The sequence below is a fragment of the Hyla sarda genome, chromosome 8 (assembly GCF_029499605.1).
Source record: "Hyla sarda isolate aHylSar1 chromosome 8, aHylSar1.hap1, whole genome shotgun sequence".
Classification (NCBI taxonomy): Eukaryota; Metazoa; Chordata; class Amphibia; order Anura; family Hylidae; genus Hyla; species Hyla sarda.
Window position 1 is genome coordinate 42186979 of NC_079196.1, and position 17609 is coordinate 42204587.

The following is a 17609-nucleotide window of genomic DNA, read 5'->3' on the forward strand; positions in this document are numbered from 1 at the left end:
GCGGTGACGGTCCGGAGAGGCAGGGACAGGTGAGTACAACTTTCTCTAACAGTGGTCTACAACCTGCGGACCTCCAGATGTTGCAAAACTCCAACACCCAGCATGCCCGGACAGCCGTTGGCTATCCGGGCATGCTGGGTGTTGTAGTTTTGCAACATCTGGAGGTCCGCAGGTTGTAGACCACTGTCCTATACTTTACATTGCACCGATCCCTCAACATATGATGGTTTCAACAAACTAAGGTCCGTTTGGAACGGATTACCATCGTATGTTGAGGGACCACTGTACATGAAGGACAAGCCCACTTTTCTATATTTTTATACAACAAAGTTTAAACATATATCACATCTCACGTAAGAGAAAGGAGAAAGAAGTTTGTCTTTGTCTGCCATTAGAGATGAGCGAAGTTACAGTAATTTGATTCGTCACAAACTTCTCGGCTCGGCGTTTGCTGACTTTATCCTGCATAAATTATTTCAGCTTTCAGGTGCTCTGGTGGCTGGAAAAGGTGGATACAGTCCTAGGAAAGAGTCTCCAGCCACCCGAGCACCTAAAAGCTGAACTCATTTATGCAGGATAAAGTCAGCAAACGCCGGGCTGAGAAGTTCGTGACAAATCGAATCACTGAAACTTCGCTCATCTCTAATGGCAGACAAAGACAAACTTATTTCTCCTTTCTCTTATGTGAGATGTGATATATGTTTAAACTTTGTTGTATAAAAATATAGAATCTCGGCTCCTGTTATACAATGTTTGTTGTGGCCCCTACTATATTTTTATGTCTCTTTTAAATCTCGAATTACCATAGAAAAACAATACTCACTTTAAAATGTAGCATGTTTGATATAGCAAGTGCTGTACATACAGTAAATAACATTAAAAGATTTCACAACACCATACATTCCCACATGTACACTGACTCCAGGCAGAGGGGAGATGAGGACTGTATTACAGAATTCACAACACAATCTGCAAGCATTCTCTTATTTTGTTACAACCAATAATACAAACACTGCAAACACAAAGAATCATAAGACAAAATTGGCAAAATCTCATGCCAAACAGAGGTATACAAGAGATGACATATAGGACACACAAAAGGGCCCTTCACACATTCACAAAAATATAAAAGGATATATTCATATAAAATTCCAATAATACCACATGGATTTTCTTTACCTTTTTACTAGTTTTATTCACACTAACAGTTTTAAAAGGAAAAATATTCATGGCTATTATTCTATACATTGGTTCCAGAGACCCCTGTGGCCCCCTCCCTTGACTCCTCCAGTACATTCTTGAGCAAAGTATTAATATTTTGTATAGTTCCAACAAACTTTTTGGTCTCCTCTTCTCTACCCCTAAACCTTGTACCATTGTATCACTTACATGAACACTTTCACCCTTCTAACCTCTTACTATACTTTCTGCCATGCTGCTACAGCTTCACTCACTTCAATCTACCTCCAGAGGGTATACCTGCTTTCTTAAAGGGGTTATCCAGGAAAAAAAAAAATTTTTAATATATATATCAACTGGCTCCAGAAAGTTAAACAGATTTGTAAATTACTTCTATTAAAAAAAATCTTAATCCTTCCAGTACTTATCAGCTGCTGAAGTTGAGTTGTTCTTTTCTGTTTAAGTGCTCTCTGATGACACCTGTCTCGGGAACTGTCCTAACAGTGAGTAGAAGCAAAATCCCCATAGCAAGCCTCTTCTACTCTGTGCAGTTCCTGAGATATGTCAGCAGAGAGCACTGTTGTCAGACAGAAAATAACTCAACTTAAGCAGCTGATAATTATTGGAAGTATTAAGATTTTTTTATAGAAGTAATTTACAAATCTGTTTATCTTTCTGGAGCCAGTTGATATTTAAAAAAAAAAAAAATAATAATTTCCTGGAATACCCCTTTAACTTTCTTTCCCTTCACACACTTACAAGTCATCTGTGTGGGTCCAAATTAGGATGAGAGGTATAATTTGGCCAAATGAGAAAAGCTGCATTAATGAATACAAAGACCAGCTTCTACGAAGACAATAATGTGCTGACCTGTTTATTAGGCAGAGCTACCCACTTCTTACACACTGGGTATATACTAAGTGTACGTCACAGATTATACAATTAGGGTTTGTTCACACGGCCGTCTGTCCCCGTTTTTGATCCCCGTTTCGGTTCCGTTGTTGCAGGCTGTAAACGGATTAAAAAAACTGTTAAAAAAATCTCATTCATGTCAATGGGATTTTTTTACAATCCGTTTGTACCCGTCTGAACTCCTTTCCGTTTTTTTGGCGGCAGAAAAAAACTGCACATAAAGTCAAAAAAAGGAAGAAAAAATGGATACAGTAAATTTAACTTTGAAGTCTAGGGAAAACTGATGAGCCTTTAATGTCATCCGTTTGCATCCGTTTTTTGATCTGTTTTTACTGCTGAGCATGCTCAGAACAAAAAATAATGTTTAGGTTTATTAACTGAACAATAACAGATTCAAACGTATAACATCCGTGTACATCCGGTCTAGACGGCCGTGTGAACGCAGCCTGTGACGGGTCTAGACGGCCGTGTGAACGCAGCCTTATACATAGCTATCTCAGCCCTTGGCCAATCTCCCAGAAACTCCTCAGCTACTGTTATCAGCTTGGTCATTCCTTCCTGTGAACTCAACACTGATACAAAGTAGAACCAATGTCTTAGCCTTACTCAAATTCTGTTTATTTTCTAACAAATTCTGTACTTTAAAGGATATTAACTGTTTAGTTTCTCTAACAATGTATTGACAGTTTCCTGCTGTGATTGTATTTACTGTGTAGTATTATTAGATTGGTACCGTATTTTTCGCCGTATAAGACGCACTTTTTCTTCCCCAAAACTGGGGGGAAAAAGTCGGTGCGTCTTATACGGCGAATGCACCCCTATCGCGGCGGTCCCTGCGGCCATCAACGGCCGGGACCCGCGGCTAATACAGGACATCACCGATCGCGGTGATGCCCTGTATTAACCCTTCAGACGCGGCGATCAAAGCTGACCGCCGCGTCTGAAGGGAAAGTGACACTAACCCGGCTGTTCAGTCGGGCTGTTCGGGACCGCCACGATTTCACCGCGGCGGTCCCGAACAGCCCGACTGAATAGCCGGGTTAGTGCTTACAGGACACCGGGAGGGACCTTACCTGCCTCCGTGGTGTCTGCTCCGTGCCGGGATCCCCTGTATGCCGGCGCTCTCCTTCCTCGTCATCACGTCGTCGCGTACGTACGTCGGCGTGCGTAACGACGTGATGGCGGCGACGGAGAGCAAGGATACCCGGCCGGCAGCAGAGACGTTCCGGAACAACGGGGACACGGTGACAGCGATGGAGCGACATTCAGGTCAGCGGTGACGGGTCCGGAGCGGCGGGGACACGTGAGTATTACCTCCTCCTGCAGTGGTCTTCAATCTGCGGACCTGCAGATGTTGTAAAACTACAACTCCCAGCATGCCCGGACAGCCAACGGCTGTCCGGGCATGCTGGGAGTTGAAGTTTTGCAACATCTGGAGGACCGCAGGTTGAAGACCACTATTGGGCTCAAAATCTTTATTTTTTAAGATTTTGCCCCTAAAAATTGGGTGCGTCTTATACGCCGGTGCGTCCTATAGGACGAAAAATACGGTATATGCTGATACTATTTACAGTGTACTATTGCCTTGTTATATGCTCTGGTACTCTTTACAGTGTAGTATTATTACATAGGTTTATGTTGTGATGCTCTTTACAGTGTAGTATTAGTACATAGGTTTTTTTGTGATACCATTTAGTGAAGTATCATTACATTGTTATATGTTGTGATATTATTTACAGTGTAGTGTTATTACATTGTTATGTTGTGATACTGTTTACAGTGTAGTATTACATTGATATATTTTGTGATGCTATTTACAGAGTAGTAGTAGTTGGTTTATGTTGTGATGCTGCTTACAGTATAGTAGTATATTAATATGTTGTGATGCTGTTTACAGTATAGTAATATTAAATTGTTATATGATGTGATATTTACAGTGTAGTTTTATTACATTATTTGTTGTGATACTGTTTACAGTGCAGTATTACATTGATATATTTTGTGATGCTATTTACAGAGTAGTAGTAGTTGGTTTATGTTGTGATGCTGCTTACAGTATAGTAGTATATTATGTTGTGATGCTGTTTACAGTATAGTAATATTAAATTGTTATATGTTGTGATGTTTACAGTGTAGTTTTATTACATTATTTGTTGTGATACTATTTACAGTGCAGTATTACATTGATATATTTTGTGATGCTATTTTCAGTGTAGTAGTATTAGATTTGTTTATGTTGTGATGCTGTTTACGGTGTAGTATTATTATTACAATTGATATATTGTGATGCTGTTGTAGTTTTATATCATTGGTGTACGTCGTGATGCTGTTTTTCCCATTCGTAGTCCTTTTCCATGTGATCGCTACTTTCCAGTGTGTTTGCACAATTAATTTATTCCCATCTATATTTTTAACAAAGCAAATTGGGTTAGTCTTGATTTTTCTGGTCTTCTACTCAATGTGAAAAAAAAAAAAGTCTGGCGTAGAAATGAGTCCTGAGCATAGGAGAACTGAAATGACTTTCTCTGTTCTTCCCAATTACATTATCATGATATCATCATTATCCTGGGCTGCGAGTTAGTGGAAGCCCTGGATAAGACGCTCCAGGTATCAGATTGTTTCTACCTCCTGAGTGAAGGCTGTGATTATTGCCCTGCAGGCAGGTCAGCTCACTGGCTAACACTTTTAGACAGATAAAGGCAGATTGTAGCGGCTATACTTTTTTTTACAGAGAGAAATCAGTCAGATCGATTTTCAAGTGTCTTGTAACTGACCTTTCTCCAGAAAGCAGAAGAATTTACTTTGTACTCATTTCCTTATCCTTTGCTTCTTTGCTCCCTTTTATAATCTCCTTTACATCCCCTATTTTCTGGTCTGATTGTAGAGTATAACGTTTAGGTCAGCACTGAGAAAAATTAGTTACGGTAAGCTACTTCACAGCATTGTGGACCTTTAGGATAAGACACAGTTTACAAAATTTTAGTATGCGATTCTATTAAAGCGTTCCTGTCATATCCTACAAAAAATAATAATCCAGATCATGTACACATGTATTTTTTGTGTCTACCACCTATATTTCTCTCACAAATACATTCTTTCTTTTGCTTACTTGGTTTGTCATTCTGTGCTTTGTGGAATTTTTCGTAAAAATGTAGGCTTTAACTTTTGCAATTTTATTTTTTTTATTTTTAATGGTTAGTTATAAAATGTTGTTAGAATCCTGAAACAAATCAATGCAGATGCAGCTTTTTTTTCTATTTATGCATTTAGGAAATTTATTTATAAAAAAAAATGTTTTTCCAATAATTCTGTTGGAAAGTCCGCTATACAGTGATCCCTCAACTTACAATGGCCTCAACATACAATAGTTTCAACATACAATGGTCTTTTCTGGACTATCGTAAGTTGAAACCAGACTCAACATACAATGTACAGACAGTCCAGATCTGTGAAACATGTCAATGGCCGGAAGAACTGACCAATCAGAATGGGCATTTTACTGATAAAACCCCTGTATTACTGAAGTGTATGCACTGAATGGTGTCTGGTAGCGCCCCCTACAGTACAGGGAGGTATTACATGTTCTGTACTCTTTACCTGTACCAGGGTTAGCTTTTCCTTTGGACACCAGGTGAGGGCGACTTCATGTTACTTTTTTAGGACATTGCGTGTTCTGTACAGGACCCCGAAGAAGCTTCTGTCCTCAACATAGATCAGTGTTTCCCAAGCAGGGTGCCCCCAGCTGTTGCAAAACTACAACTCCCAGCATGCCCGGACAGCCTTTGGCTGTCCGGGAATGCTGGCAGTTGTAGTTTTGCAACGGCTGGAGGCTCCCTGCTTGGGAAACACTGACATAGACAGTGATTACAGCTCCCAGCAGATCTTTCTTACTTTTATATGTAAGGATTTGCTTTATCTATATTAGTTATCTACTTATTTTTCTTTAATTCTCACTTTTTCCTATTTTTGGATGACATTTTAGTGGCTTCAGAACCAATTACCAGGTATCCATAGAGTTCTGGTCTCAACATACAATGGTTTCAACATACAATGGCCGTCCTGGAACCAATTAATATTGTAACTTGAGGGACCACTGTAATTTACTGTAAATGGATTTGAATGGGACTCCGCAGTCTCATTCAGACAGACGAATTTCCACTACGGGCATTCAATCGTGAAAATTCTGCTGTCTGCATTCCTTCAAAATTTAAGACTAGTTCTAGTCTTATTTTTGACAGAATTCTGCAGCGGAATCCCATTGAAATCAATAGGACTTGCTTTTAAGTGGAAATTCTGCCAGCAGAGAAAGTGTATGAAACAGAAGTATGGGTACCACAAAGTACAATAAACAGACCAAATAGGGGGGTCCATGGAGGTTGTGTAAACTGAGGATAGTCAATTTGCCTCGTGTGTTGTTCCTGGATCAGATAGATCAATACTTCCTAACCATTGTGCTAGAGATGATCGAAGTTACAGTGATTCGATTTGTCACAAACTTCTCGGCTCGGTGTTTGCTGACTTTATCCTGCATAAATTAGTTCAGCTTTCAGGTGCTCCGGTGGCTGGAGACTCTCTCCTAGGACTGTATCCACCTTTTCCAGCCACCTGAGCACCTGAAAGCTGAACTAATTTATGCAGGATAAAGTCAGCAACCGCCGAGCCGAGAAGTTTGTGACGAATCGAATCACTGTAACTTCACTCATCTCTACGTTGTGCCTTAAGTTGTTGCAAAACTACAAATCCCAGCATGCTTGAACATCCGAAGGCTGTATAATCCTGCCCTATCAGGTAATGGGCAGGATTATACAGTCAGGGGGTGTAGTATACATACACGCTCCTCAGTGTACAACCCTTGAATGTATAATCCCACCCATGACTAAAATTAAGTCCACGCCCTTCTGACTGATTCCCTGAATTGTCAGACAAACTATGAACCTCAGAAACGGGAGGACGTATCAAGAAATTGTAAAAATGTGTGATCTTGGCATCTTCAGCTCTTATGGGGAAGCATTTGTTCTCCTTTTTTACATCTATTCATTCCATGCACAGCATTTATTTGGTGCTGGTGTTGGCTCATGAAAAATTATCCTAAAATTATAAAAAATTTGGAATAACATGGTGACCACGAGGGTTGTACTTGTACTTTTTGGACAGGCAATAGCTGAACCATGGGAACTGCTCTTTTTTTCCAAGGCCATGTGCTCATGTTAAAGGGATACTCAACATTTTAAAGGGTTGAAAACTTTTTTTTTTTTTTCTTCTAAATCAACTGGTGCCAGAAAGTTTAGTTTATTATATTTTTTGGGTGTAGATTATGCATAGTAACCGTGGCAGATAGCCACACACACTTTTTGCCCTTTTGGATAGGGCTTATCTGCCTGTTGATCCGTTGCATATCAAGCTGCAAATCCATGGCAGAAATCCAAAATTTGCAGTGATTATATATTTTTTTTGTCTGAATGTTAGTTTAGAATTGCAAATTGCGAATAAAAAAAAATCTTTGTGCCTTATCGGAGAGAAATGTATTTTACTTCACTTTTGTTTTCCTGAACCACCTCTCTCCTAAACTCATAATTCACTTTAAAAGCAAAACTGCTCCAAGACACAGATCAGCTCACTGAAGCGTCAAGTTACAGCTGCCCTGGATGTCCTATGATGAGAACTTGGGGAGGAGAGGAGAAGTGGCTGAAGAGAGACACACATACTATGTTTCTCACCACAGAGCTGGATTCACAGCATACACTTCTCAGCACTGCTCTATAATGTCCTCCATGCTGCCGCTACTATGAGGGTGTGCTGTAGAGATAAGGAAGCATAATGTCCTCTTCTGTGTGTACAGTATATGGGAGATATTATAGCAGCTAGTCTCCACTCGCTAGCTCAGAGACAACTGAAGATCTGAGATGAATGCAGATCAGAAAACTAGTGAAAAATGCCATATACTTTTCATATACTGGTATACACATGACAGCTTATCCTGAAAAATAAGCATTAGAGGGGCTATCCAGGAAAAAAAACACACACGCATATATATATATATATATATATATCTGGCTCCAGAAAGTTAAACAGATTTGTAAATTACTTCTATTAAAAAATCTGAATCCTTTCAGTACTTATGAGCTGATGAAGTTGAGTTGTTCTTTTCTGTCTAAGTGCTCTCACTTAGAAGCAAACCCAATAGCAAACCTCTTCTACTCTGTGCAGTTCCCGAGACAAGCAGAGATGTCAGAGAGCACTGTTGCCAGACAGAAGACCACAACTCAACTTCAGCAGCTGATAATTATTGAAAGGACTAAGATTTTTTAATAGAAGTAATTTACAAATCTGTTTAACTTTCTGGAGCCAGTTGATATAAAAGTATTCCTGGAATACCTCTTTAATGTTAGGCCCCTCTCACATGTATCAGTTATCTGGCAGTGTTCTACTCCGGCATGCAGCAGAGGGACACTGATGATAGAAATGATCCCATTCACTCGAATGGGACAGTTCAATGAACACTCTCGTATAGCAGAGTGAGGGAGGAAGTTCTCCCCTGTATGTCTTCAGATAATGTCACTCCTGCTGGGGAACGCCCCTTCCCAGTCTGTGAATCTGACTGAGACTGAGCAGAAAATACAGAGCAATATCAAGGTAGAAACTAACAAATAATGAAAATAAAGGAAGGGGGTGGTTTATCATGATGGGGGCAGTGATCTGGGAGGATTATAAAATGTAACAAGATCATGACAGGTTCTCGTTCACATTCATCTGGTGCCTCAAGTTGGACACTGGATGGTTGGACACGCTAGATGGGGGAGCGCAGCAAGATGTCCAGCATTCAGAAATAATGGATGCCGGATGCTGAACAACTGATGACAACTGATGCACCTTGTCATCCGTTGCGTTGAGTTTAAGGCTGAGCCGGATGCCAGACATTTGGAAACCCAGCCTTACTGATGCTGGCCACATGGTAATGAATATACATGATTTATTTTTGCCACAAATGTTTAAAGGGGTACTCCGGTGGAAAACTTATTTATTTATTTTTTTTTTATCAACTGGTGCCAGAAAGTTCAACAGATTTGTAAATTACTTCTATTAAAAAAATCTTAATCCTTCTAGTACTTATTAGCTGCTGAATACTACAGAGGAAATTTATTTTCTTTTTGGAACACCGCTCTCTGCTGACATCATGACCACAGTGCTCTCTGCTGACATCTCTGTCCATTTTAGGAACTGTCAAGAGCAGCATATGTTTGCTATGGGGATTTTCTTCTACTCTGGACAGTTCCTAAAATGATCAGAGATGTCAGCAGAGAGCACTGTGTTCCAAAAAGAAATGATTTCCTCTGTAGTATTCAGCAGCTAATAAGTACTAGAAGGATTAAGATTTTTTAATAGAAGTAATTTACAAATCTGTTTAACTTTTTGGCACCAGTTGATTAAAAAAAAATAGAAGGTTTTTCCACCTGAAGTACCCCATCTAATGTGTTTGTTAAGCTCAGCTGTAGGGAAAAAAAATCACCAGATGCCTGTGTGAACATTGTCTTATTAAAGATTAGTTGAAGTTTTAATTTGAGGCTACATAATCCTATGAAGAAGCGAAGCTCCCTCAGCTGCGTCCCTTCTTTACTCCACCGCAGCGATGCAAAGTTAAATTGTTTTGAAATCCGTTAATCATCGCAGGTTAACAACAAGGCGCACGTTCACACCATCCGCCAGACGTGATGGAGATAATTGGGAAATGAGGAGTATTTTGCAGCTCTAGGAAGCCACGTCCCTATGATACCAACCAATGTTACAGTGTCTCTTCCTGCTATGCCAGACATTTGTGTAGTCATCTGTTTGTATATTAGGGCAGTTTGTGACTGACCTGAATGAGGCCAGAAGAGTTTTATTACATTTATTCTGTATTTTTTCTTGTTGTAGGGTCCTCCCACCGATGCTCCTGCAGTGGACACAGCCGAACAGGTGTATATTTCTTCTCTAGCATTGCTTAAAGTAAGTATCTACATCTGTATATGCATGTTAAGTTCCTTTATCATGAGACTGTATTGATACCACACCACAATTTGATTTTTTTTCTTATTTTACTGTCTTTGTGAAGTAATAAAGAAATTCTCTTAGCAAGACTTTTTTTGACACAATGGGATTGTTTGCATCAGGTATTGTAGCTCAGCCCCCTTTTTATTTTTTATTTTGTTTAAATTTTTTTTTTTACAGTGGCAAAAACTGCAAATAGAGGTATCGCAACTACAGCCCCCCCACACCCCCCCCCCATCCCCGAGACAATCCCATTAAGCCAAGAGGTTCTCCTTCGCCAATGAGGGTGGAGCTTGCCCTCCTTAGATGACCTGAATTAAAAAGGATATTTTCTGTTCAGAAACTCCAATTCGCACTAAATTGTGGAGCATTAAACATTTTCACAATGCTATTCAACAGAACAATGCTTTGTAGGAACCTGTCGTAGCTGTCAAGTTAGTGTCAGTTGACAATATGTATTGCATTATTGATTTAAAGTCGTTTTCCCACCATTGAAAGCAATAGTAGATCTGAAAGGGAATCTGTCAGCTGTAGATGATGTTTAGAGCTCAATAGTCAATTAGGCTGTGCTGAGCCTCCTCCCTTCCCCACCCTTCCCCGTCTTGACTGAGTGATGTACAGGGCTTGTCTTCCAGCACTAAGCCGTGCATGTCAATCAATCAATGAGCTGTGAGCATTATGTACAGCTGACAGATTCCCTTTAATGGTGCGTTCCCACCTGGCATATACCAAAAATTTGCGGCAGCAGCGGGGAAATACGCTGCGTATTCCTCGCTCACTATACACAAATGGCTTTTCGGCGGCAGCCCTATGAGTGCAGTGAGTTTTGGAGGCGGAGCTGCACTTCACAGTCAAGCCCGCACACGGCCCCACCTCCAAAACACACTACACGCATAGCGCTGCCGCCGGAAAGCCCTGTGTGTGTATAGTGAGCGAGGAATACGCAGCAAATTTTGCTCTGCGTATACGCCAGGTGGGAACACACCCTAAAGCAGACCGGTAATCAGGTTTTTAGGGTATAAAGCAAGGGCATGACTGCTTAGAGGTCTGTACGGATTCAGGGCTCAAAGCCCTTTTTAGTTAATTAACCCCTCCTGTGCTGAGATATCAGAGTATAAATAAATATGCAAATTAGACTTCAGAGCCCACTGGGCATCCCTCCTCTGCTACTGTATCCCAGCACAGTTTGGCACCTTCACCAGTTAGGCACTGCCTGAACCCCCCCCCCCCCCCCCCCCCCCACGATTGACAACCAATAGTCTGTACTGTAATCCCCGCCTCTCCCCTGTAATCTAGTAGCCGTGGGAAACTCCCAGTGGGCTCCAAAGCCTAATTTGCAACTGGCTCAAGAAAGTTAAACTAATTTGTAAATTACTTCTATTAAAAAAATCTTAATCCTTTCAGTGCTTATGAGCTGCTGAAGTTGAATTGTTCTTTTCTGTCTAAGTGCTCTCTGATGACACCTGTCTCGGGCACCGCCCAGTTTAGAAGCAAATCCCCAAAGCAAACCTCTTCTACTCTGTGCAGTTCCCGAGACAAGCAGAGATGTCAGCAGAGAGCACTGTTGCCAGACAGAAATGAACAACTCAACTTCAGCAACTCATAATTATTGGAAGGATAAAAATTTTTTAATAGAAGTAATTTACAAATCTGTTTAACTTTCTGGAGCCAGTTGATATGAAAAAAAAAGTATTTTCTGGAATACCCCTTTAACTAATCACAGGTATGTATGAATACAGTGTGAAAAGCCCTATACACCCATGTCCTTACTTTAGACCCTAAAAACCTGCGGTCATGGTGTTTCCTAGTAAATGTGTGAATACCTTTTTTTAATAATCTTCTTTGTACTATGTTTGCTGAACAACAAGGTTGGACCTGTGATTTGGTCGGCACATGTACGGTGACCTGTTTTGGTCTTCCAAGTACAGCTGCATTGATAGGCTACTTTGGAGTCTGTTACTTTGGTGGATCAGTAACGTGTAGAAAGTTCAGTGATGGATTATGGGGACTTTCTGATATCCTATAGTCATTTTTATGGTAATGCTAAGTCTAGTGCACGCTGCATTAAAGAAGAGGCCAGTGACTCCTCATACACTGCAGAGTGTAAATAAATCTTCACCATTGGGCAATGCATAAAGTAGGCCAGTATTTCCCAACCAGGGTGCCTCCACCTGTGGCAAAACTACAACTCCCAGCATGGGAGTTGTAGTTTTGCCACAGCAGGAGGCACCCTGGTTGGGAAACACTGATGTAGACAGTATGTCTATGCTGCATACCAAGCAGACTATACATACTACCGTATAAGCAGAGTTTTTCAGCACGATTTTTCGTGCTGAAAACGCCCCCCTCGGCTTATACTCGAGTGAACTCTCCGCCTGTCAATCCCTTCTCAGTGGTCTTCAACCTGCGGACCTCCAGATGTTGCAAAACTACAAATCCCAGCATGCCCGAACAGCCATCGGCTGTCCGGGCATGCTGGGAGTTGTAGTTTTGAAACCCGGAGCGCGGAGAAAAGGGCCCCCCGGGTGAAAATGGACAGCCTGGAACGACTTACCCTCCCCACCGGACGGTCCCTTCAGCATAGATGGCCCGGACCAGCTCACCCTTCCTTCCCACCGAGGGGAGGTGAGTAGAAAACTAAAGGGGGTGGTCTGAATGATGGCTGTCCGGGCATGCTGGGAGTTGTAGTTTTGCAACATCTGGAGTTCCGCGGGTTGAAGACCACTGATGAAGGGATTGACAAGCGGTGATGATGACAGGGGGGTTGATGTATTTCCCACCCTAGGCTTATAGTTGAGTCAATAACTTTTCCTGGGTTTTTGGGGTGAAATTAGGGGCCTCGGCTTATATTCGGGTCAGCTTATACGCGAGTATATACGGTATGTAAGTAATGCTGGGATTTTTTTACTCTTTGATAAAAGTTCTACTTTAACAGCTACTTAAAATATAATATGAATAATGTTGGGTGTAACACCCGATGACAGGGAATCTTGTTATGAAATATAAAGTAATAAATTGCATGCTCCAGTTAGGTAGAAGTCACAAGCATTCTGTTAATGGTTTTTTTTTTCTCATTCCAGATGCTAAAGCATGGCCGGGCCGGTGTCCCAATGGAAGTCATGGGCCTGATGCTGGGAGAATTTGTGGATGACTACACAGTCAGAGTTATTGATGTATTTGCCATGCCCCAGTCTGGAACTGTAAGTCCTTTTTCCTGCTTAAAGTGCATCTGTTTAATAGTTAATTTTACACTGAAAGCACTGCAGAAAAAAATGCTCTAATAAAAAGAAATCAACAAACATAGTACTTGCCTACAGGTGTAAATTATAGAAAGCAAGGCATATGTGACAGAGCATTCCTTCTCTAAAAACTACTGAAAACAGTAATACAGTAGGAGATTAAAGGGCTAATAAATAATAATAGCAAAGTAAATACAAGTTTAATCACATGTTCCAGTGGTTGCTTATCCTAGTAGACTACGGTTGCTCCATTAAATTGACCCTCTCTAAGTAACCAGTGGTATACGTTGTTGCTAATATCAGGCAGGTGTGATGTGAAGTTATTTAACATATGAAGGTGGTACAACCTGAAAGATAAGTCTTTATATGAATCTGCAAAATCAGTACGATTTTCGTAGGATTCATTAATCACTTTTCATTTTTTTTTTTTTATCAGATAGCTAGTATCTGTGATCACTTTATATTTGATGGTTGTCCAGCTTCTGATCCCACTAGACCTTTGTATGAAGGTCCTGCAGCTCTGGTTCCAGCATCCCTGGCCCCCACTGTGCCAGGAAATTTAGCACCGTTCCATTAAAAGGGGTACTCCGCTGATCAGCGTTTAGAACAAAATGTGCTGAATGCTTAGAGCCGGCATCTGGAGCTCGTGATGTCATAACCCACCCCTCATTACATCATGCCCCGCCCCCTCAATGCAAATCTATGGGAGGGGGCGAGACAGTCGTCACGCCCCCTCCCATAGACCTGCATTGATGGGGCGGGGTTATGACATCACGAGCTCCCGACGCAGGCTCTAAGCATTCGGCACATTTTGTTCTAAACGCTAATCAGTGGACTACCCCTTTAACTGAATGGAGCCAGTAGCAGATTCCTGCACAGCTGGTTGGTCGGGGTGCTTTAGTATAGGGAAAAACAGGGAAGGGTCATCAGAGCTGAATTCCCCTCAACCTCAGCATTAGTTGGTGTCCCAGAGGGTGGACTCTAACCAATCATATAGGGATGCCATATTTTAACATAATAGCTTGCCATACCATGCAATGTTAATATTCCTTTATAATTGGGCAGGTATGTTATATCCTATCTCTTTAAAGGGGTACTCCCCTGGAAAACATTTGTTTTTAAATCAACTGTTGCCAGAAAGTTAAACAAATTTGTAATTTACTTCTATTTAAAAATCTGAATCCTTCCAGTACTTATCAGCTGCTGTATACTACAGAGGAAGTTCTATTCTATTTGAATTTTTCTGTCTGACCACAGTGCTCTCTGCTGACACCTCTGTCCATTTTAGGAACTGTCTGCAGCAGGAAAGGTTTGCTATGGGGATTTGCTCCTACTCTGGACAGTTCCTAAAATGGAGGTGTCAGCAGAGAGCACTGTGGTTAAACAGAAAGGAAATTCAAAAAGAAAAGAACTTCCTCTGAAACATGCAGCAGCTGATAAGTACTGGAAGGGTTAAGATTTTTAAATAGAAGTAATTTACAAATCTTTTTAACTTTCTGGCACCAGTTGATTTAAAAAGAAATGTTTTCCAGTGGAGTACCCCCTTTAAAGCAGTCACAACTCCTAATCCTCCTGCACTGCTATGGAGTTAAATGGGTTGTCTTGCGAAATAAACAACCTGTGTATGGTGTCAAAAAGTATTATATAGCAATTTGTTAATATCATGTTATTAGCCATAGTACAGAGATCTTCCATATCAGCTTTGCTAAAGCCCCTTTCACACTACCGTTATCCTCCTGTATGAACTCCCATCAGATATTTCAGTCATGAAAACGGCCTTCAAAAAATCCCATTTATGTCAATGTATTTTTTTTTTTTTTTGACCATCCTTTAGTATAAGTTAATCTTTGACATCACATCAAAGGCTCTGAATGCAGAGCTTCTGTCTCTCCTTTCAATGAAGAAGACCAGTGATGTGAAGAGGGTAGGTGGTTTTACTGCTCAATAGATTTGACTCATTAGATAAGGCAGCATTTAGCCTGTTCTCAGTCACAGTAGTTTGTCAGAACTGGCTGCTTACTGCCTTATCTAATGAGTCCTAAATCTAATCAACAAATATTCCAGCTCCCCCCTTCACATCACTTATCTGGTTGGGTCCTGACAGCAGGTATGGACTGCCTTGACAGCCTGTGATGTGACAACCCAGCAACAGGGGAGAGCGGCATAGCAAATATAGATTACTCATGCATTATGGCTAATAACATTATATTAGTAAGTTACTTTATTTTACTTTTTGACACCATACACAGGTTATTTATTTCACTGTATAACCCCTTTTGAGAGCTTTCTAGCTTCCTGATCAAGTGTTTACCTCATTGAACTTTATAATAGACCAGTATACAGGAAGCTCCTATTGTCTAGCTCTGTCTATACAGGGAATATTGAGCTCTTTTTCATCCATGGTATTTTTATTTGTAAACCTGGATTCAGATTCCTGCAATGTTTGTATCCTGAAATATCACATGGTTGTGTTTCTGTAGCACCACGAATGGCCATATGTGCAGTTCAGATCCTGACCCCAAAATTACTTCTTATTGACCCAAACCAAGCTTCTGTTGTAGCTGTGGATTTCTATAATAGATTTAGTGCTGCTTTAACAGCCTCTTTCCATAATGCCATCACTAATGTTTGGATTGGCCTTACTCATAACTGTGTAGGCTTTCTACAAAACTGTCATGTTTGTCACAAATTGCTCCATTTGCTAATTAACTTGATTTTAGAAGATGATTCCTGCTTCCTTTAACAGTTTTGTGTCTTGTTTTGTAACAGCGATAACCCTTTACTATTAGATATCTGAACAGCTTGGATTGCAACTTTCATTCCTTGCTGCAAATATTGAAATTGTGCATATTCTCATTTTATGTACATTGCAAATCTTCCGAAAAAAAATCTGAATGCTTTAGGAATTCATATGTGTGCATTATGTTATGTTTTATAGGGTGTCAGTGTGGAGGCTGTGGATCCAGTGTTTCAGGCTAAAATGTTGGACATGTTAAAGCAAACTGGAAGGTAAGAGGCCTTGGTTTAAATAATGTCTGTGTATAATGGTTTCCAATAAAAGTTTTGCTGTGTATTTGCTGCATACTATCCTACCTATTGAAGTCAATGGGTAACAAAATACGGAGCTGATTTTGCTTCACATTGACTTCAGTGGGTAGGAAAATACTCAGCAGCAAAATACTCTACATGTGAATCTACCCTTAGTCGTGCCCATGGTGATACATTTTTAAAGCCTATCTTTAACCCGTTAACAACCACAGACGGCTCCCAATATGTGAAGCGCGCTCAGAAGCTGAGAGCCCTTTGTATCTGCGGGGTCCCAGTTGCTATCAGCAACTGGGACCCGCGGCTAATACCGGACATCGCCGATCATGCTGATGTCCGGTATTAACCCAAAGCTGATTGTGGCATCTAAAACGGGAGAATATGTTGCCGGTTAGCTCAACGGAGCGGTTAGGGACCTCCGCTGTGAAATCGCGGCGTCCCAAACAGCTGAGAGGACAGCGGGAGGCTCCTTACCTGGCTGGACGCTGTCCGATCGACGTTTTATTGCTCCAAGCTTGAGATCCAGACTTGAGCAATCAAGCGCGGATATCACTGATCAATGCTATGCTATGGCATAGCAGTGATCAGTGCCTGCAATCAGTGTAATCCCCTATGGGAGCTTTAACATTGTAAAAAAAAAAAAAGTGTAAAATAATAGTTAAAGTGTAGCTCCCACCATCCATTTTTTCTTTCTTTCTGTCCCTGCCTATTGCCCATCTCTCCCTAACCCCCTCCCTCCCTTTACATTTTATTTTTACTATATTAAAATCCCTTTTTGTCTGCATGGTAGCGTGCTCACTACCAGGCAGACTTCCCCAGCAGGCACCACGTCACTGATGCCTGCTGGAGCCAGCACTTCCGCCCTTAGCTCACTATACAGGGTGCCTCCAGCTGTTTCACCACTAAAACTCCCAGCTTGCCCTAACATCTACTGGCTGTCAGGGCATTCTGGGAGTTGTAGTGGTGAAAAAGCTGGAGGCACCCTGTGGTGAAAACAATAACTTTATTAGCGCAGCAGTGCTACTTCGGGAGCAGCAGCAGCGGCGGCGGCGGCGCTCTCCCGAACCCCGCTCCCCACCCCCATACCTCTAGTGCTGAGCGGCGGCACTCCCTCAAACCCCGCTTCCCCCACCCCATTCATCCAGTGAGGAAGACTTACCAGAGGATCAATGAGCTGCCTCCGGACAGGGTAACGGCCTCCGGACAGGG

The 17609-nt window shown here is 41.3% G+C and overlaps 1 protein-coding gene across 1 annotated transcript in view; it reads left to right on the plus strand.

Moving 5' to 3' along the window:
• Positions 1–17609, plus strand: part of PSMD14 (proteasome 26S subunit, non-ATPase 14) — a 112892-nt gene that overhangs the window by 37211 nt on the left and 58072 nt on the right. The window contains exons 3-5 of the mRNA XM_056536907.1: positions 10003–10074; positions 13197–13316; positions 16294–16364. Coding sequence (XP_056392882.1) covers positions 10003–10074; positions 13197–13316; positions 16294–16364 — 263 coding nt within the window. The remainder of the gene's footprint in view (positions 1–10002; positions 10075–13196; positions 13317–16293; positions 16365–17609) is intronic.